The sequence below is a fragment of the Ambystoma mexicanum genome, chromosome 5p (assembly GCF_040938575.1).
Source record: "Ambystoma mexicanum isolate Mex_15411 chromosome 5p, UKY_AmexF1_1, whole genome shotgun sequence".
Classification (NCBI taxonomy): Eukaryota; Metazoa; Chordata; class Amphibia; order Caudata; family Ambystomatidae; genus Ambystoma; species Ambystoma mexicanum.
Window position 1 is genome coordinate 587916884 of NC_090930.1, and position 21970 is coordinate 587938853.

General features: G+C 46.5%; 1 protein-coding gene across 4 annotated transcripts in view; it reads right to left on the reverse strand.

The window, feature by feature from the left end:
* DIAPH2 (diaphanous related formin 2) overlaps positions 1–21970 on the reverse strand; it is a 5141990-nt gene that overhangs the window by 2527225 nt on the left and 2592795 nt on the right. For all 4 annotated transcript variants that reach the window (XM_069612994.1, XM_069612992.1, XM_069612991.1 and 1 more), the window contains one exon: positions 19454–19555. In XM_069612994.1, the coding sequence (XP_069469095.1) occupies positions 19454–19555 (102 nt within the window). The remainder of the gene's footprint in view (positions 1–19453; positions 19556–21970) is intronic.

Here is a 21970-nt window from a genome sequence, read left to right on the forward strand (position 1 = left end):
CTTGACTCTGGGGCAGACAAGCCTTTTTTGAATCTTCCTTTGCCGTTAGCTATTATTCTGCTGCGCCACACTTCCAATTCTTCCATTCACAGGGTCCAAGTTTGCTAAAGTATGTTGTGGAACATCCAGATTCTATATATTTCCTATATATATGCATTGGTGCATCACCACAATCAATCAACTATGTAGCCAGCCCAATGATTACTTTGTCTACTTGCGTTACTGCGTCTGTACAATTGTAAAATGGTTTTGCATTTTCTTCGGTGCCTCTACGTACACGCAATCTTCATTTCAGGAGCGAAATGTTACATAATTCATTATTTCGCCATCAGGTTCTATAGGGTCCATATCCCTACTTCATTTATATCTCTTCTGTGTGGGTCACCTCTACTTCATGTGACGTCAGCAATTCCTGCTTTCATTCATTATCACACTTCTTCCCGGAACTTCCTTTAGAAGATCATCATTTCTTCGTTGACAGATACAGGGTTTTCTCAATGGATACATTGTTTCTAGGACTGTTCGCGGTATTGGCACTCTTACTGGTATTGCACATGGGCGCAATCTCTGGCTGCCAACATATAGTAAAAATAGGGGCAGAACTGCCTGTAGAGGTACTTGGCTCCTACTCTACAAATTCAATAAGGTTGTCCCAACTGGCATCTTCTCTCGAACACACACTGCGGTATTGGCACAATGGCTGGTGTCAAAGACAGCACAGGCTCATGTCTCCAGCATAGGAAGCGGGGCGGGGTCTCCTGCAGAGGTATACAGCTGCTCCTATTCAATGTGCCAATAGCCTTGTTTTCGTTGCCATGTTAGAGACTCCTAGAGCACAGCGATTTGCAGCAGGGCACCCCCTAACTGCAGGAAGACTGTACGTAGCTACTTTAACACAGATTGGATTGCATCTCTTTTGTAGTTCATGAAAGTAGAGGGAAACTCTGCTCTTTGACTCACCTTGCTGGCCAGCATCCTAGGCAGATGCCTAGTTTTCATTTTGCTTGCACCAGCCCTGAGGTCCCTACCTGGAATCGAGGTGAAGTTTCCATTAGTTTCTGTTGGTTCTGGTTTTCCAAAGGAGGCAACTGCATACTCAGGCCAAGAACCAAACCATCCACTTTAAAGGAGCCTAGTACATGATTACCCTATTCAGTCCCCATCTAACCAAAACACATTTGGGACTTTACATTGAGGGGAGGTGGTATAATATCCTAATTTGGCCAATCCTTTGCCCAAGATAGTGGGCGTGGGAGAGTCAACCACAGTGGGCTCACAGATGCCCTTTTCCCTAGGGAGGGTACTGCAAAATGGGATCAACTCTATTGTTCCAAAAGGAGTGGCTCCCCCTTGGGGAGAAGGGGCACATTGCCCAGATTGAATCACCATTTGTTGAGGTGTGATTAATCCAGAGGAGTCATCACTAAGCCTCAGCCTAAAGTCTCCTCCCATGTGGCCAGGGGAAGGCAGCTGCTACCTGATCCTGACCCTAGGGGTGTCATTCTGAGGGTGGATCACATGGGAGGAGATGGCTGTCAGGGGAGAGCGGTGACTCCAGCAGGAGAGAAATTGTGTTATTCTCTTACTTATGAGGAAGAACCTTTAATTCCAACGTTTTTAATGGCTTGTAGTCACTATTTAGAAGCATTTATTAATACAATTCTGAAAACGATTTTGGTAAAACAAAACCCTATTCAGTCTTCATGTGTGCATGAGAACAGTAGAACATATCTACAATCTAATGTTAATGATGCTTTTTGTATGCATAAAACCATTGAAATAATTTAGAAAATCTTTGGACTCCAAGCCCCAGAAAGCCGCAAGTACTGAGACGAGGAAGAGGAGCAAGGAAAAATGTGGAGGGAATGTGACACTAAGCGTAGTGTGCAGTTTAGCTGTCAGGATCCAGGTCAGCTGTGCGAAACACTTAAATCTGGAGATCACATGCAGCTCTTAGATCGGAAAAGGAGAGAGGAGAAAGGCTTCAGAGCGCGCAGAGCAGGAAGCTTGTTTGCAGGCAGAGGCAAACCTACAGAGAAGAGTGATGGGGAGAACAGAGGACGTTTGCCATTTGAAGATTGGCGGCATTAGGGTCGGAGAAGAAAAGATCTGGTGAAGTGAGTTGAACAGTGTCCTGTGGGGCTCAGGAAGATGTGGTCCTACCGAGCTGCACTTCTTCTGTCTGTGAACGACACAGAAGCCAATGCGGGAACCAAATGAGACTCTGCCCAGATGGGGAAGTTGGTCCCACCAAAAACTCCTCACAGCAGCTGCACAGTGAACCAGTGAGTCAGCCTAGACAAATAGGGGGCCCCAGAACGTGCAAGCTCATTAAAGAATATTTGGGAAGGCATTTTGATAACCGACTAAACAGAAGTAAAACGAAAAGGCAAATATGGTACAATGATCCTAATATGAGATATCAGTTGGGAGGAACCTGGGACCAGCATTGTCGTATGCCAAAAAACATTGTAAGAGAAAGAAAGCGGCAAAAGTTGTACAATTCGCCTGACATGAGATGTCAGTTGGAGGAAACTTGAAACAAACATTGACAACATCCAAGAGACACTGAGAGAAAGGTTGAGAAACAGAGCTTGAATAAACCCTCATATATGGGATGTCAGTATGGGGGACTTCAGTACAAGTAATAACTAACTGAAGTCAACAAGGTTGTGCTATTAATAATATTGGAGAAGTACAAATTAGTGATACCTAAGAATAAAGTGAATGTTGCAGAGAGATCTGCTAAGATCCTCAGGTAGTTAACTTTTTTGGAAAGAGATACCTGGCAGGAGAGTACACCAGGATATCAAGAGTTTCAGTTGAGATATTTCTGGCAGGAGAGTAAACCAGGATAGCAAGGGTTTCAGGAGAGCGTCTCAGGAAACCCACTTTGAACTAGTGTGTTGAAGAGAAACTTTGTCATGTTAAATTGATGATTCAATTGAACCTTTTGTCAACCAGAACATTTTTAAAAGACTTGCCTTTTGCCATACTTGAATCCATAATGGAGAAAGACATTTGTTTAACCATCCTGAAAAGTAGGATTGACTTTCCTTTGCCATATTTTAAACAGTGTTGTGAAAAAGACATTTGGTTTTGCCATCCTGAAAGACTGGGGGAGACTTCCTCTGTGTTATATTCCAACCAGGGTTGTGGAAGAGACATTTGTTTTGCTCTCCTGAGGAAAGAATTAGGTAAAACAAAACATGTGCAGTGCCTTTAAAAGTCTGCTCTTGAAACAGAACATTGTGAACAATTTTCCTGAAAAATCCAGGTGAAAGGAACCAACCCCTGGACACAAGGATTGTTTGGTTGAAGTTACATGTTTACGTTTTTGCTACTTTTTTGTGAATTGAAGTTGGAACCCTTTACCTTCCACCTTTTGTTTGTGTATATTAGTGTGAGGGTCAGATTGAGTTTGGACACAAGGTCGGCCTGCTTTCATTTTAGTTTCATAAGAGGAGACGCTTGCTTTAGGTCAGGGAAAGTTAGGACATTATCCAAACCCCTTTCTGTTAATAAGAATGGCTGATTGTGAGAATATTGCCACTTTGTGTTTGCCTTGCAATCTGACCCCTCACAACCTCTCACAGAGGGCTAAGTAGGCGCTTTAGCTCTTACTCAAGCATGTTCTCAGGCAGGGCAGATTTCAATCAGACACATACCCACACCTTGAATATTTTCTCTTTTCTCTGTCAAGATCACACAAGTATGACTATCTGACGATCATCACTGAGGGTATCCCTGCACGTAATACTCCTCCATGGTGTGACCTAAAGGCACACGCCTCATCGACTCACTGCAAGAGAAGGCTAATGACTAAGGTTTCTTCCCCTCTCTTAATCCCTGCTGGTTCCACCAACCAAAATGATGTGAACACAGTGCTCCTCCAAAAATCTCTCAGAGATTCCCTGCTTATCCTGTACCTCCTCCCAGGTCTCATCTTTTAGCATGTATCCCCTCACATCAAGGGAAGAATGCTGACTAATGTATCATCCATTTACCCAAATCGTTGCTGCTTTCTTCAAGCAAAATGATGCAAGTGTGACTCTCCCATAAGCTGCCCTCAGAGATTCCATGTTTCTCTTCTCAGATGTCACCTGTCTCATACACTCACCTCCAGAGATGGATACTGACTGGTATGTGACCCACCTCCCCAAACTTAAGCTAATTTCTTCCACAGGCATCATTTGCAGCTATCCCACTAGCAGCCCTTGCAAGCCTATGTTCCTCCTGCTCCTCTTCCAATCTGCTACCCGGTGGCACATGTCTCATCCACTAATTTTAAGAGTTGAAAAACGACTACTGTATCTCACCCATATACACACATCTCTATTGCCCCCCCCAGCACCAAAATTATGCAATCATGATTCTTCCACAAACTGCCCACCGTGATTCCTGGTTCTTTCTTTTGCTCCGACCATTTGTCACCCAATGGTAAGTGTCTTGTCCACTCAATTAAAAAAACAGACACTGACTCCAAATCTCTGCTCCCCTCACATGAAATCCATTGAGCCAAACTCTGCCCTCAGGAAATAAAGTGTCACATGTGTATGGCTTTCACAGTCACCCAATTTGCACTCCTTCATAGTAATTTCCACTTCATAAATTCATGCAAGATGGCACTTGTGTGTTCATCCTCTTATTATACCCTGAATGTATAAAAAATCCATCCCAATTCTAACTTTGTGTGAGCCCAGCCAATCACTGCCTCATTCCACCCTTCTTTACACTCAAATACTCTAACTTCACCCCATTGTATTTGCTCTTCAGTTGTATTTCCTAATTCTGCACCCAATAACAACCTCCTGTCTCTCTAAACCCTGCCAACACGTGAGAAGTAGTTCCAACAATGTGTACCCTGTGGTGGGTTAGAAGGAGGATGCAGACTCTGATAAGTCACTTCACCATTAGGTTTATTAAATAAAAGGGAAAAGGCCTAACTTTCCCTTTGCTATAAGGTGCCCCTATCTAACAAATCTAGCTATGGTGCTTGTTAGTCGCCAGTGTATGTCTCAATGGAACTTGTCCACCATCTAATTAGCCTGACTGACCCTACCACTATAATAAGGACTAAAGACAGGAAAATGATTCCCATCTTCTGTAGTCTATTTGCTTCTTGCAACATTCTATTTCAATAGTCTTTAGTGACTGTTTTGATTAGTTCATACAATTTGTTCAAGACTTTGCTTGGTGTTGCCTTTCTTTGATGGTTACCCTTTTGGGTTCTATTACTCTGGTCTGGATTCTCTACAGAGATGTGTTCTTCTCTCTTCCCATCGTAAAGTTATCCAACATTTATTAGGGTCTCCTTCTATTTTACTGTCTTGGACTTTACTGACTCATGACAGACTATTCCAGTATTGATTCACATTCCCTTCCTGAGGTTTCACTATTTGGACTTCTTTATTTTGATTGAGACAAGTAAGATTGGTCTCATAATGATTCCCATTCACAACTATGGGTTTTCATATCACAGTCTCTTTACTTTGAATGGGACGAGCATGGTCAGGCCCATAACGATTCTCAGTTCCCCTTCCATGTCTACCATTCTCCCTGTTACCTGGTGTTCCTAAGGATGATATCACTGGGGCTTCTAGCTGCTCGTGTCAGTTCTTTGTATCATCAGCGTTCTTTCTCTTGCTCCTCTAATGCTTCTTCTTTCATTCAGTTTTCAAGATAGGTCATATGGTGCTTCTAGTACCATTAGGTTCTGTGTCTCCATCTGCAGAGTGGTTTTGGCATTGTTTGGGGCAATCCTGGTCCACCACGATTCTTTTGTGGTCACATCACCACCTTCAGTGTCTCTCTCTCTCTCTATCTGGACTCCAGCACACTCCACGTCTGACTATTTCTCTTGCTGTTCTCCGGGTGGGATGTTGCACATCTGATTCAGCTTCACGTTCCTTTCTGGTCACAGGACATTTCGTGTCCAACTCTCCCTCTGCAGCAGGCGTCAGCATCCTATGTAACTCGTGTGCTTTTCTCTTTGCCAATCTCCTCCTGCGTTATGCTTGATGTGTGCTTGGGAATTCCCCCCATACGTCCGGGTCCTTCTCTTTCCCTTGTGCATGGCTTCTCTCTTCCTCCATGAATCCTCCTCCTCGTCCCAGTTGATTGGGATATTTCATTTAAAGAGATATTTACAGTTCCTCTGTGACAATAGCAGATACTGGTTTCTTCTTCATCACTTTTTCTATAGTAAAGGTTCTCAGAGGCATTGTTGAGATGGTTTTTAGTGAGTTCCTCATATGAACAGGAGTCCTTGTCCACAAGGGTGGGGAGAGTCTCTCCGGGTGAGGTACCACTTGCCTCTACCCCTAGAAAGGGTTTTGCGGAGTGGGCTCACTTCTCTAGCTTCACAGGAGGGGCTCCCCCTTGGGGAGAAGGGATGAATTCCCATGGTTTTTCACACTCCATTTCTGTAATGTGGTTAAACTTCCAACAAACATCTGCTCATCTGAAGTTAGACCTTGTTGGATGCCTTGAAATGTGTGGTTCTAGCAAATACACATATCCAACTCAATTCCGATATTGCCATCTCCTTACATTGCATTATTGTGAAAAATATGTACAGATCTTTCACTCCTCCACACAGTTGCAATGCCTACCAGCAAACTGATCAGCACTTCACACTCCAATTGTTTTAATGCAACAAGAAACAAGACATGGTGTGCCCTGATAAGGGCCTCTTAGCTCAGAGGCAAGAACTAAAAGATATATCCAGGTTCCCGGTGCCAATGAGATGGTGAACCTTTCCCCCTGCAGCACAGTACAGAGTCACTTATTAAATGAGAACTAGAGTGCCATGTCATTTCCTGATTCCAGTAGTCCAGCATCGTACCATTTATAAAAGTGGTCTTTCTTGTTCTGCCCGCCCCGCAAAGTGTTACCATTGGAGGCTGAAACACATTGCCCATCTCTGCGTGTGCAAGTAAGGTAGTTATATGAAATGTTAAGCGGCTTCACTTCAACACTACAGCTAAGTCAATGCCTAGTCTGGGATGCTGAGGGAAACCCTTATTGATATATTTTTAGGTCCAGTTCATGTACTCTGGATGACAACCCTTATATAACACCCCTCTCTTAGAATCTCCCTGACCCCACTGAGCCAAGAAGTAGGTCTGTTTTGCAAATTTAAAAGGTTTATTTGAGAAATATAAAGAATATATATATATATATCACACTTCTATAAATAAATTGATAATGGATATTACACTTGTGAATATGAGCAGTAATCAGCAAGAGGTAACTTATGAATAGGAACAGAAGAATAAGGTGGGAAAGAATGCTTTATATGGTTCAAGGAAACGCAATGATGAATGAAATGCAGTATAGGAAATAACTTGATATGGCTTCAACAAAAGACAATGTAATCACTTTTCCCCTGGTGGCAATTCACCCCCCCCCCTATATGCAATGCAAGGAGATGGAAGTAACACACACAGTCTTCGGGAATACAATCAGATACAATACGGAATTCAGTTCCCCCCCCCCAGCAATCTTAGAGGAAACAGGCAGAAGTTTGAAACACAGGCCCAAAATGCTTTTAAATGTGATGGCAATGGATGGGAAAATGTGCTAACTGATTTTAATTCCCTCTAGAGATTCAGGGTGAGTGAGAGATGCTTGTTGGTATTAGTTCAGGCTCACTTTAGCAATGCTCTATGAGTTATTACCAGGTTGCAAACGGATTTTTAACAAAGGAAAGAATGGAGCTGCTATTTTGACAAGTGGAGAAATGGATCCAAAATCGCAAATCGCGGTAAATTTTGCGAGTGCGTAAATCGCGATTGCGGAAAAAGTATAGGGAGTGAGTTCTGGGTTTGCTGGAAAGCGTAGAATTACAGCTTTAAAATGAAAGTTAAATTTCGTTCCTGGCCCAAACGGTTCCAGAGATACAGACGATTTAATAAAGGTAGATTTTTGGATTTAAAGTAAAACTCAAAATGACAGGTGACAGCTTGCAGCTGCAGAATTGACAGGTGACAGTTGTGCAACTTTAAAAATGACAGATGACACGATTTTTAGGAGGCAGTTCTACTTAGGTTAAAATAGTTTGGATTAGATTATTTTAACTAAGAGATTGGGTTCTGCACAGTTCTGGCGGATACTGACTCCTAATTTTGAAATGAATGGGCATCGTCACGGATCTGGTCAACACGTCCAGTGGCGGTTCTCTCTGCTCGGCGGGTCAATCAGGCACCGGTTCTGCTCACAGCGATCCGGATCTCTGGTTCTGCTCACAGCGGTCTAGGTCTGGTCTGCGGTTCCGGCAAAAGTTCTTGGCACAGAATTCAAACAGCTCGCCCGGCTGTGGAATAGTTTGCAGATGATTTTAAGGATGCTGAGGTCTGCTGAGAAGAGTTCTCAGTTTGTGGGTTTAGGCCCTTGCTTTAAGTTCTGAAGTAAAGTTCTGGTCTTTGGAGATTGATGGATGTGAAGTCTGGAGTCTCCCGGCAGAGCGTCCCGCAGAAAATGGAATTGAATCTCTCTACCTGTCCCAGCAGTCTCTTTTTATGTGTTTTGGAAGTGGGTGTGTGCGTGGCATAACTGAGCCTGCCCCTCTCTACTTGTCATTGGCCCAATTCTCCCCCCTCCCATGATTGGGGGAAGGAAATGTGAGTCAGAGTGATGAGGTCTGTTTATGGGTCAGAGGATCCTCCCCTGGTCAATTTGCCCACAAATCTATATTTGATTCAAATACATATTTCCCAGATACACAATTTGTTGAAATTACATGTACACATTATATATTCCTTATGGTCCATGCTTGTCCGCCTCTGATCTTCCTGGGGGCTTGCATTCAAAAATGACAACATTTTGCGCTTTTTGACTGGTTTACCAATATCGGACATTTACCAAAAATTACACACATGTGCGCAAGGAGTATGGACATTAATTGATGAAGTGTCAGATTTTTAACATGCAGACATTTGGAGTAAGACCCTATTTTCCGCTAGCAACCCCCCAGCATACACCACAGGGTCCTAACACCTCTTAAAACGTGCACAGAAAAATCACAAGAATAATGATATTACTTATATAATTCTGACAAGTCCGTACTATGAATTATCCATCTTTTTAACTTATGCCCTGGTCAAAAAGGGGTGTGGTTTAGGTTCCAAAGCACATGGGGGAAGCTTCTGTCTGCCCCCACCTCCAGCTCGGGTGGCTCCCAGGGGCACTTCTCCTCCCACTTCTCCCAAGAGGAAGCCACTTTACGGCCCCCCCCCCAATATAACATTTGCCTGACTCCATTGTTCAGTTTCCTGCAGTCCCCAGGTAATTCAATCAGAGAGGTGTCAACTCCTTTTGGTGGGGAAGCAGGATGCAGCTAGGCCCGGGGTAGTTGTCAGGCAGAATTTAGCTAAATGTCACTTTAGTTCCCAGTTTAAATCAAACTTACAATTTTTACCTATACATTAAATAATGACTTCCTTCAAGTCATTTCAGAATATAGTTTTACATTGTATCCACCTCTTAGCAAGTCTTTCCTTGGTCTGGTTTGGGTTCCTCTGTTCAGTTTTACACAAAAGTCCGGTGGTTTTAAAACGCCGGCTTTCTGATAGTGGTGAGTACCGGTATTGTAACCATTTTTGGGATTAAGAAAATGAATTCCCCCCAGTTCTGAGTTGCTTTTTGGCAATCAGCATTGCCATTCCCAATGGTTTCAGGCTACTGTGTGTGTAGCCCAATGGTGGTTTTAGGCAGTGCCCTCCTGTGCTCACAACATAGGCAAAAATGGGTGGCAGCCTATTCTTCATGTTTTTCCTGTGCACTCTCTGGGGAGTTCTGGCCATCATGATGTTTTCCATGCCAGTACTGCACAGTTTTATGGTAGGGCTTGGATGCATGGGTAAAAACATCCCACAGAAAGATGCCTTCTTTATTAACCAAAATATTTTGTACCAAAGTGCTTGTACTGTATTAATTAGGCTGTTCAGAACCTGTGAGGATTTTCATTTTTTGGCCCACGTCAGTCATGATAACTCTTGTATGGAACTAAAGGGTCATTTACAATCTCTATTCTGACTCAAATGGTCATGCACCACAGTTTGCCCAGCCAGGAGATTGTTGCTAAGAGTCATTACTGAACTGTCTTCAGTAGATCTGACCTTTACTAAACATCAGTATAGAAGGTGAGGCCCACGATAGCAAGCAGCCACATTTCTGGCAGAGCTCCGGAAAATAGCTCTACTTTGAGTTTCTTGACTGAGAAAGTATTTGTACTTTATTTATTTGTATAGCGCACCAGGCCCGAGGGCAACCGGGTGCATATCTTATGGCACATAGGTACATGAATGGCAAGAATACAGTTACAATCAAACAGATAAAATTCACAAGGCAGTAAAGTACAAGACAGTACAGGTTGGCGGGCAGGGTGTTAGCCGGCTAGTTGGTATTGCAGGATCAGATGGCTTGAGGCGGAAGTAGGTCAGATGTAGCGGATAGCCAGAGCTTGGCTTTGTGTTTGAATAAGGTTGGGGAAGGCAGGGTTCTGATGGTGAGAGGCAGTGAGTTCCAGAGTTTGGCAGCAAGGACTGGGAAGCTGACACCACCGGCTGTCTGTAGCTTGAATCTGGAGATCGTAAGGCAGTGTGCTTGGGCAGATCTGAGTGACCGTGAAGGAGTATACTGAGAGAAGCGGGTGGCTAGGTAGATGGGGGCCTGGTTTTTTACACATTTCCGAGTAAGAGCCAGGGATTTGAGTGATATCCTTTTGGCAACTGAGAGCCAGTGTAGGCTCTTCTTAGTTTCAGTGATATGTGCAGATCTGGGAATGTTGAGGGTCGCTCTAATAGCATTGTTTTGGGTGATCTGGAGTTTGTTGAGGTTGCGTTGGTTGGTACCTTGATAGAGTGCATTGCAGTAATCAAGTTTGGACATAACCAGTGTCCTGGCAAGGATAATACAGTTCTGAGTGGAGAGGAATGGGCGGCAAGCTGTGATCAACTTGCACATGTAGGCAGAGGCAGCAACGAATGCATTAGTTTGTCTATTTAGGGAAAGTGTAGAATCAAGGTAGATTCCTAAGGTTTTAGTCTCTTTGACCACTTTGATGGAGTTACCATCGATATTGAAGGTGCTGAACGAAGGGTCAAGCTTATTGAGCTTTTGTTGGGTGCCAAGGATGAGGAGCTCTGTCTTGTCGTCATTGAGACAGAGCTCGTGTTGTGCCATCCAGGCTTGGACAACTTGGTAGATGTCGTTCAGAGCTTTGGAGTCTGCAATGTAGTCACCAGTGATAGGGATGAGTATCTGGGTGTCATCAGCATAGTTGGTGTAGGTGACACCCAGATAGTCAAACACATCAAACAAAGGTTTGGTAAATACATTGTAAAGTGTAGGAGATACCCACGACCCTTGTGGAACTCCACAAGGGACCGGGGATGGATCAGCCAATGAGGTAGGTGAGAATACTCTCATGTGTCAATTATCCAGGAAGGAGCTAATCCAATTAGTGGCTTTTTCCTAGAAGTGGGCAGCCGATTTCAAATGTTGGCAGAGGATTTGGTGATTGGCCAAATCGAAAGCTGCAGAGAGGTCCAGGAGTAGTAGGAGGGCTAGTTTGCCATTGACTTTTAAGGCCTCAATTTGCGTTTTGAGCTCTAATAGGGCTGTTTCTGTCCCATGCTAAGGTCTGAAGCCAGATTATCTTGTGCCGAGTAGATTGTTGGTCTCCAGATACTTCTGTATCTGAAGGTAGGCAGCTCTATCTAAGATTTTTAGAAGGAACAGGACTGTGGTGATTGGTCTGAAGTTGGTAGGTATGGATGGATCCAATGTAGGTTTTTTCAGCAGAGGGATGACCCATGCGTCCTTCAGATTGTTGGGGACGATTCCAGAGTGAAATGAGGAATTAATGAAGGTGGTAATGAAGGGAGCGAGGTCATGAGCCGATTCCTTAATGATAGGTGCAGGGCAGGAGTCACCTTGGCAATTGGAAGGTTTAAGGTTACTAATGATTTTTTCAACCTCTGGGATGGTGAGGGGTGTAAAGCTAAATGGAGGCTGGGTGAAGGTTATGGAAGTTTTAGGTGCAGGGAATTTAATAAGGGAAGACGTAAGGAGGGAGATTTGTTTGGCATTGATTTTGGCTTGTAAGGTGGTTATTTTGGAAAGAAGAGCGTTTGGGATATTATTACACCATGAGCTCTCTTTGCTGCAAGTATCTGGTATGGGGAAGGGGATTCTAATTCTTTGAGAATTCTGAATAACTCCTTCGTGTTGGAATCAGCTTGCGAGATGCGCTGGTTGTAAATCTCTTTTTTTGCCTGTATGATCGCTTCCTTATAGTTAAGGGATGCGATGAAGAGGTTGTCTTTGTTGGAGGCACAGGGAAGACTTTTCCAGAGTGTTTCCGCCTTACGTTTTTCTTTACACAGGGCTCTAAGTTGCGGAGTAAACCACAAGTTCAGGTGAGCTTGTTGTTTGGCTTTCCGTAGTTTAAGCAGGGCTATGGTGTCAAAAGCTTTGAGAAAAGTTTGGTTGAAAGTGTCCACTAAAACAGTGGGGTCGTTGTGCAGTGCCGCACATTTGTTCAGAATGGGTAGGATAAGCGGGAGTAACTTGTCCCTAGTGATATCCTTTTTATTCCTGGTGGGAATAGAGGGGGATATAGTAGGTTTGGGGCAAGGATTGGTGGCTGGTAAGTGAAAGAAAATGATGTGGTGATCGGAGCAGGCACAAGCGGAGTTAGAGCTTATCGATGTATTGCAGTTTAGGTCTACGATCCAGTCAAGCGTTCTTCCTTTGTTATGTGTGGGTTCGAGGATGCGTTGTTGGAAGCCTAAGTTAGATAAAATGCTAGCAACTTCGGTGGCCATGAGATCCTTAGGGTCAGATAGGTCAAGGTTGATGTCTCCTAATAGCAGCACTTGTGAGTTAGGCTTAGTGTTATTGGTCAGGATGGTCGTAATGTCCTCTGCGAAGGAGGTGAGGGGTCCTGGTGGTCTGTAAATGAGGTGTAGTGAAGCTGTGTTGGTTGGCAATAATGAAAGTTTCACTGATAGAGATTCGGCCGAGCTGAATTGGGTGTTGGGGATAAGTCTCATATTGATGTTGTCCCTATGTATAAATGCGACGTCGCCCCCTTTGGAAAGGTTGGACTGGCGGTCGTTTCTAAGTATAGAGTAGCCATCAGGAATGGCGAGGGCCAAGAGTGGGCCTGAGGCGGCATGTATCCAGGTTTCCGTGATGGCGATGAAGTTGAGGTTCTGGGTAGCGATGAGGTCAGTGATATCATGGGCATGGGCAGTGAGGGATCTGGCATTGATGAGGGCTCCCTTAAGTTCTTTGGTGGGGGGAGTCGTGGGGTGTTCTGGTATGGTCTGTGTTGATGGCCGAGAACTGGTAGTGTGGTGGCGCTGGGCACAGGGTATGCGAGGCAGTCTGGATGCAAGTCTGGCATTCCAGAGTAGGAGTGAGCAAGGTTGATTAGGTGTAGGTTTTGAGGCGAAATGTTGGAGCCACAAGGCAAGTTCATTGAGTTAGGGGTTGGAGGAGTTGTTAATGATGGGGTTAGTTAAGGTGTTATTTGTATGTGTGTGGGGGGGGAAAGGAGGTGGGACAGTGGTGTTGTTCTGTGGAGCATAGTGAAGGAATATGTACTAGAGAGGTGATAGGGAATCCCAGCGGTGCTGGTGAAAGGGGCACAGTGTGCATTGACTGGGTACCCTATAATGACTAGGTGGATGAGGAAAATGCTGGCAAGGGACCGCGGCAGCATGTCGTGACACGAGAGGCCTGACAAATGGGTTAGGTAAAGTGCGGTTGCTAAGGCGGAGCAGATGTGTTTGTTCGGTGGTGTAGTCAAGCAGTAAAAAGTCAAAACAATGCAATAATACAGTATGTGTGTGGAGGTTCTAAGTGTGAATGCTAGGCAAGCATAAATAGGTTCACTATGTCAGAGTAACTCAAATATGGCAGACATGAACTGGCTCACAATTGTAGACCAGGTAGTGGGTGGCACAAATCAAATATGGCACAAATCAAGTATGGCAGACATAAACTGGCTCACAATTGTAGACCAGCGAGTGGGTGGCACAAATCAAATATGGCACAAATCAAGTATGGCAGACATAAACTGGCTCACAATTGTAGACCAGTGAGTGGGTGGCACAAATCAAATAAGGCACAAATCAAATATGGCACAAATCAAGTGATGCAGACATAAACTAGCTCACATTTGTAGACCAGCGAGTGGGTGGCACAAATCAAATAAGGCACAAATCAAATATGGCACGATTCAAGTATGGCAGACATAAACTGGCTCGCAATGGCGGACCAGCGAGTGGCACAAATCAAATGTAGCAAGCACACAGTAAAGAACACGCAGTAGTGGGGCTGTATGTAGGCTGACATAGGTCAGAATCAGGTTAGTGTCATGCTAGACTGCCACGGGGGTGGCAAGCAGCGATACGTGCGGGTTTAGAGCAGGTGTTAGCGCAGTGATCATAATCGAACAAGGGGACTGATGTTGGCAATGTAGTTGCTCTGAGCAGTATGTAGACCTCATAGGTGTAGGGTGGCTTAATATTTAGAGTTGAGGTAGGTGGAGCAGGGTAGTACGGCACATGTGTTGGTTCTACTATATGATGGTACTAGATGCACCTCAAGAGCCTTGCCCAGTTTATGGATGAGCGGAGTCAGCGACTCGAGGGAATTCGACAGCAAGCAAGGGAGAAGGTAGTGGAGCAGTGTCCCAATGCCGTAGCGCAGGTGCGCACAGGGGCAGACAGGAAGGGCCCTTTGCCTAAGAGGGCCGTAGGCGTGCTGGGCCGGCTTCCGCATCCGGCTTTCCTCGCTGCCTATGTCGGTGTGCTGGAAGGGTTGCTAGGCAACCAGACAGGACGTCAGGATAGTGTTGTAGGCGGCCATCTTATAGGAAGGTGATTAAAGATGTCTTTGTGGCTCAGGGGCAAGGATTGGGAGGCAGAGTGGCACAGATGGCCAGACCACGGTGCCTGGGTGCCACGGTGCTTCAGAACACCTTTTGCAGGCAAATATAGCAACAGATTCAGCGCGGGTGCATCACAGCGGCGATCTAGAAATCCTAGCTGCTCCTGCAGCACGAAACGACGTCGGCAGCGCGTGGGAGACCACAGCTGCTGTTGCAGGGCTCCTGCTCTGATCGAAGTGAAGCTGAGGGGCAGACAGGAAGGGGCCTTTGCCTAAGAGGGCCTTGGGCGTGATGGGCTGGCTTCCGCCTCTGGCTTTCCTCGCTGTGTATGTCGGTGTGCTTGGAGGGTTACTAGGCAACCAGACACAATGCCAGGATAGTGTTGTAGGCGGCAATTTTAGAGGAAGGTGATTGAAGATGTCCTCGTGGCTCAGGGGCAAGGATTGGGAGGCAGAGTGGCACAGATGACTGGACCACGGTGCCTGGGTGCCACGGTGCTTCAGAACACCTCTTGCAGGCAGATATAGCAACAGATGCAACGCGGGTGTATCACGGAGGCGATCTAGAAATCCTAGCTGCTCCTGCAGCACAAAACGACGCCGGCAGCGCATGGGAGACTACAGCTGCTGTTACAGGGCACCTGCCCTGATCAAAGTGAAGCTGAGGGGCAGAGTAGGAAGGGCCCTTTGCCTAAGAGGGCCTTAGGCATGGTGGGCCCCCTTCCACCTCCGGCTTTCCTCGCTGCATATGTCGGTGTGCTTGGAGGGTTGCTAGACAACCAGACACAACGCCAGGATTTTGTTGTAGGCGGCCATCTTGAAGGAAGGTGATTGAAGAGGTCCTCGTGGTCAGAGGCAAGGATTGGGAGGCAGAGTGGCGCAGATGACCAGACCACGGTGCCTGGGTGCCACGGTGCTTCAGAACACCTTTTGCACGCAAATATAGCAACAGATGCAGTGCGGGTGCATCACGGCGGCAATCTAGAAATCTTAGCTGCTCCTGCAGCACGAAACGACACCGGCAGTGCGTGGGAGACCACAGCTGCTGTTGCAGGGCTCCTGCCCTCATCAAAGTGAAGCTGAGGGGCAGACAGGAAGGGCCCTTTGCCTAAGAGGGCCTTAGGCGTGGTGGGCCAGCTTCCGCCTCCGGCTTTCCTTGCTGCGTATGTCGGTGTGCTTGGAGGGTTGCTATTCAACCAGACACGACACCAGGATAGTGTTGTAGGCGGCCATTTTAGAGGAAGGAGATTGAAGATGTCCTCGTGGCTCAGGGGCAAGGATTGGGAGGCAGAGTGGCACAGATGACTGGAGCACGGTGCCTGGGTGCCACGGTGCTTCAGAACACCTTTTGCAGGCAGATATAGCAACAGATGCAACACGGGTGTATCACGGCGGCGCTCTAGAAATCCTAGCTGCTCCTGCAGCACGAAACGACGCCGGCAGCGCATGGGAGACTACAGCTGCTGTTGCAGGGCGCCTGCCCTGATCGAAGTGAAGCTGAGGGTCAGACAGGAAGGGGCCTTTGCCTAAGAGGGCCTTAGGCGTGCTGGGCCGGCTTCTGCCTCCGGCTTTCCTCGCTGCCTATGTCGGTGTGCTTGGAGGGTTGCTAGGCAACCAGACATGACGCCAGGATAGTGTTGTAGGCGGCCATCTTAGAGGAAGGTGATTGAAAATGTCCTTGTGACTCAGGGGCAAGGATTGGGAGGCAGAGTGGCGCAGATGACCAGACCATGGTGTCTGGGAGCCACGGTGCTTTAGAACACCTTTTGCAGGCAAATATAGCAACAGATGCAGCGTGGGTGCATCACGGCGGCGATCTAGAAATCCTAGCTGCTCCTGCAGCACAAATCGACGCCGGAAGCGCATGCGAGACCACAGCTGCTGTTACAGGGCACCTGCCCTGATCAAAGTGAAGCTGAGGGGCAGACAGGAAGGGCCCTTTGCCTAAGAGGGCCTTAGGCATGGTGGGCCGGCTTCCACCTCCGGCTTTCCTCGCTGCATATGTCGGTGTGCTTGGAGGGTTGCTAGGCACCCAGACACAATGCCAGGATTTTGTTGTAGGCGGCCATCTTGAAGGAAGGTGATTGAAGAGGTCCTCGTGGTCAGAGGCAAGGATTGGGAGGCAGAGTGGCGCAGATGACCAGACCACGGTGCCTGGGTGCCACGGTGCTTCAGAACACCTTTTGCACGCAAATATAGCAACAGATGCAGTGCGGGTGCATCACGGCGGCAATCTAGAAATCTTAGCTGCTCCTGCAGCACGAAACGACACCAGCAGCGCGTGGGAGACCACAGCTGCTGTTGCAGGGCTCCTGCCCTGATCAAAGTGAAGCTGAGGGGCAGACAGGAAGGGGCCTTTGCCTAAGAGGACCTTAGGCATGGTGGGCCGGCTTCCGCCTCTGGCTTTCCTCGCTGCGTATGTCGGTGTGCTTGGAGGGTTGCTAGGCAACCATACATGATGCCAGGACAGTGTTGTAGGCGGCCATCTTAGACGAAGGTGATTGAAGATGTCCTTGTGGCTCATGGGCAAGGATTGGGAGGCAGAGTGGCGCAGATGACCAGACCACGGTGCCTGGGTGCCACGGTGTTTCAGAACACCTTTTGCAGGCAGATATAGCAACAGATGCAGCGTGGGTGCATCACGGCCACGATCTAGAAATCCTAGCTGCTCCTGCAGCACGAAACGATGCCGGCAGCACGTGGGAGACCACAGCTGCTGTTGCAGGGCTCCTGCCCTGATCGAAGTGAAGTTGAGGGGCAGACAGGAAGGGCCCTTTGCCTAAGAGGCCCTTAGGCGTGGTGGGCCGGCTTCCGCCTCCGGCTTTCCTTGCTGCGTATGTCGGTGTGCTTGGAGGGTTGCTATTCAACCAGACACGACACCAGGATAGTGTTGTAGGTGGCCATTTTAGAGGAAGGAGATTGAAGATGTCCTCGTGGCTCAGGGGCAAGGATTGGGAGTCAAAATGGTCTTCTCTTGTCACCCTTGGTGTTTATAAACATTGGTAATTAAATTGCATTTGCCTACATTGTTTCCCACCATGGTGCGATCATATATTACCATTTTGTGAAACAAAGTGAGCAAGCATGTACATAGTTCCCTGCAGAAACATCCTACATGTGTGAATGCTTGACTTGCTTACCAAATACTCTCTGTCCAGATTTGTATGCTTCTCCTGATCTGTGTGTCAGGTGCTTTTCTAAGTAGTAAGCTGGTGGCAGATCTCTCTCCTCCGCTGCCTCCCTCCTTTGGAACAGCCTATGCTGCCTCCCGTTCTTGAGCCGGATCTCCTCAAATTCCGGCAGCTCTTCAAGACTTTCCTCTTCACCTCCTACTACCCCCCTCTCACTCCCATCCTAACACCCCACAGTCGCTGAGATTGGTGGCCTAGGCCCTTATGTGTCCTTCGGGGTCCCGGCCTTCCGCCCAATCGCTCTCAGCCCCATCCCAGCACTTGCCTTCGCGCACCCACTGGCTTGTGTTCTCACAGGCCTGTACTTATCATTGGCAGGTGATCACTCTGTACCAAGCAATCTCTGACAGGCACTTACTGTGGCACACAACTGACTCCTTGCACTTCCCTCTGTGATCTCCTAGCACTTACCCCCTTCCCTGTCCCTTCTCTCTCTCCCTGCACTTTCACGTTCTGAATACTCACAAGGCCTAGCAGGACCGCCCCTTTCCTGTTCATCAGTTTATTCTATTTGACTTTGTTCCCATGTTCCCTCTCCTTAGCACTGTGGGCGCTTTCAAACACAATTTCTTTATGTACAAGCGCCTTGCAAACGCACAATAAAATAAAATAAATAAAGTCGTATTGTAACAAAGTCACAGTTCTTAATAAACCCTGCATAGTATTTAGAAAAGAAATGGAAACTAAATTAAATGTTTAAACTATTCCAAACGGAGCATGTAAGTGACACATGGTAGTGTATTCCTCATAAGTATTCCACCCTTTAGCATTGTAATGGCCCTAACCTGCGGCAGATATTCAGAAAATGCTGAGCTGGCTAAGAGGAAAACGAATTACCCAGTGGTGGCGCATAAATACAACCTGGCAAGTGCTTTAAAGAGCACCCCAATCTCTATATTATTTATCAACACCACTCTACTTCAATCAGCATACCGATACACGATCGGCAATGGTATAAAAAGCTCCTTATGAACAAGGGCTGCTCATTATACATTGCTGGCACTATCCAAAGAGAATGGTACTGCTTAGCAAGTGGCCCGAATGGAGTGCGTTTATCGGGCCCTTCGTTCCCCTTGTTTGGCCACTCTGTGACAGAGAATATGAACCACCTGAACCGGATTGGCTGTCTGTATGTCTATCTACCCATCTACCTATCTATATATCTATCTATCTGTATTTTTTCTATAGCGCCACTAAACCATAGGCTTCAGAGATGTAATGTGTACAGGTTGCGGTGCATGTAGCTAAACTAATGGTGAAACAAATGTATGAGTTGCTAAATTGGCTTTCCTTCCCCTCCACTTCTGGAGACAGACACCCACCAAGACAATGACTTTTGCTGACAGAACACCTACCACAACTCCGAACTGCTCAGGTTCACACAAGTCCTCATATTCGTCCTTCAGCTGCGCCAAGGCACTGAGCTCCTTCTGCTCCGGCAAATTCTTCACCAGGTTCTGCAACAAGAGAGAAAGATGTGTTGATCTTTCCAGCTCGGTACTACTGGGGGAGATGCTGGTAAATGCTTCAAGAGAGGGTTGCAGAATGTGGCCTGCCTTGTATGCGTCCTACACTCCGGGCAGTGTTCCTCTCTAGCCCGGTGCGCCATAGGACACTGGATGGGTCTCCTCACTCACGTACTGAGCACTGCGTGCATCTTGGACATGCACACAGTGCCAGATTACCCATTAGGCCAAGTAGGCACCGGCCTATGGGCCCAATTCTTTTAGGGGTCCTGCGACAACGCATCAAAATAAAGCAGTGCAGAAAATGAAAAACTTATTAGGAGAACGTTTGTGAGTGGGGGCCCCGACATTTCGACTGCCTAGGTGCCTCCACAGGGTCACTGCGTGCACATGTAACGTGATTGTCGTTGCTTCTTTCTTTGCAGTATATTGCAGACGTGGTTAAGCATAGGATATTTGCTTCATCCATGCCTTCCCACTCCACTTACAAAACCCCCTGATTTTACACTAGCGTGTCATTTTCATGCTGTCAATAAACACATAAATTCCTGTGGAAGCCTTGCTCTCCATCATATGTAAATGGAAGAAGACCTTTATGTTTTGTTTTGTTTCAAAACACAGAACAAAACAAAAATGTAAATGTGATTTTGCCTGTTTCATCCTTCATCCCTGTTTTGCTCTACATCAGAGCCATGTGGAAAATTGCTTTCAATGGACTGGCATTGATTTGTTAGTGATCCCTTGCATGCAATTGCCTATTTTTAGAAAATAACACCCGATTCGTTTTCCCCCAAGAAACACTGACACAACCAGTACAATGCAATAAGACGATCAAATGCCACATGGTATTCACTTAAGGATCTAGCTACATTAAAACATTTTTCCAGGCTAGGGATTTTGGCATATTATTCTTTATACTGGAACATGGTACTTATACTGGCAGAATTAGCATATACAGCTACAGTTATATGTTTTAACTTAAAACAAGGAAGTTCAAGCAGTAATATGACAAGAACACGATTTGACACCCCAAGTCACGCCGGGATTGATGTCTATATCAAAGGACACTATTTTTTAAGTACACCACTCACTGAGTTCTGCGATTTGAGACTGAATACTTGGATGTCGTCACTTCTCCCCGAGGGGGAGCCCCTTCCCATGTGGCCAGGTAGGTGTGGTCGCTACCAGATAGTCCCCCTGCGGGTGGTACCCAGCAGGAGTATCTCATGGGGAGAGACTCCCCCTCTATGGTTATGGATGAACATCCAAGGGAGACTTGGTATAATAACCCTTTATTCCCCACACCACACACCTCCCCACCCTGTAAGTCCCAGTTCTACTCCAATCCTACCCATGTATGTATGTAGATCTACAGACTACGCAAGGTAGAGTAATACTGGAAGTACTGGGACGAAGAGGAGGCACAGACAAATACTGATCGAAAGGCCAAAGACACTGAAAAGGGACTAAGTATATTATGCCAACAATTGCAACAAGCTGATATAAAAATAGAGGAAGGACTTCATAAAGGGTGCCAGTGAACCATCAGGAGAGACAGTCCAGCCCGGGAAGTTCAACTTGTGAATGTCAATGAAGTCGCAAGCAACCTACTCCCCAAGCCAGGAAGCTGCAAGGGGAACCCTTGTCCCAGTGGCATGGAGCCACTCCGAAGCAGAACTGGGGGCCAAAAGAGAGCAGCATGACCCGGAGTGGGTAGACTAGTTGTCCAGAAAACAACACTGTAGCCGACAACAAGACACTGCCGCAGAGTCGTGCAGGATCACCAAAAGTAGATAAGAGCAGTGCAAATGAAGACCTGCTGCCCCGCAGAGATCCAGTGAAGAGAGAGAGAAAGAAAGTCAGACTAGAATCCTAGTTAAGGGTGAGAAAGAGTGCATCAGGAATAATCTTTCTCTGCACCTTGGTTGGTCACAGACCACAATTGAGAACAAGAGTGAGATAGATTGCATCAGGAATAATCTTCAGCGGCACAGTGGTAGGTCGCAGACCACAATTAAGAACCAGAGTGAGAAAGAGTGCATTAGGAATAATCTTCCTCAGCACAGTGGTTGGTCACAGACCACCACTGAGAGCAAAAATGAGAAGAGAGCATCAGGAATCATTTTCCTCGGCACAGTGGTTGGTCACAAACCACACCCAAAGTAAATAGTGAAAAAGAGCACATTGGACGTTTTCTTTGCGGTAGTACCTGGCAGGAGAGTGAAGCAGGTCTGCCACAAACAAATCATAAAATAGTACGGTTCTGGGACCCACACCCACGAGATAAAATAACAAATCCCTTTTCATGTCATAGCACTTGGCAGGAGAGTATGCCAAGTACAACTGGAGAAAGATGAGAAACCAAGGTCGGGGGCCCTTATCACAATTGGGTCTTTGTTTTCAAAG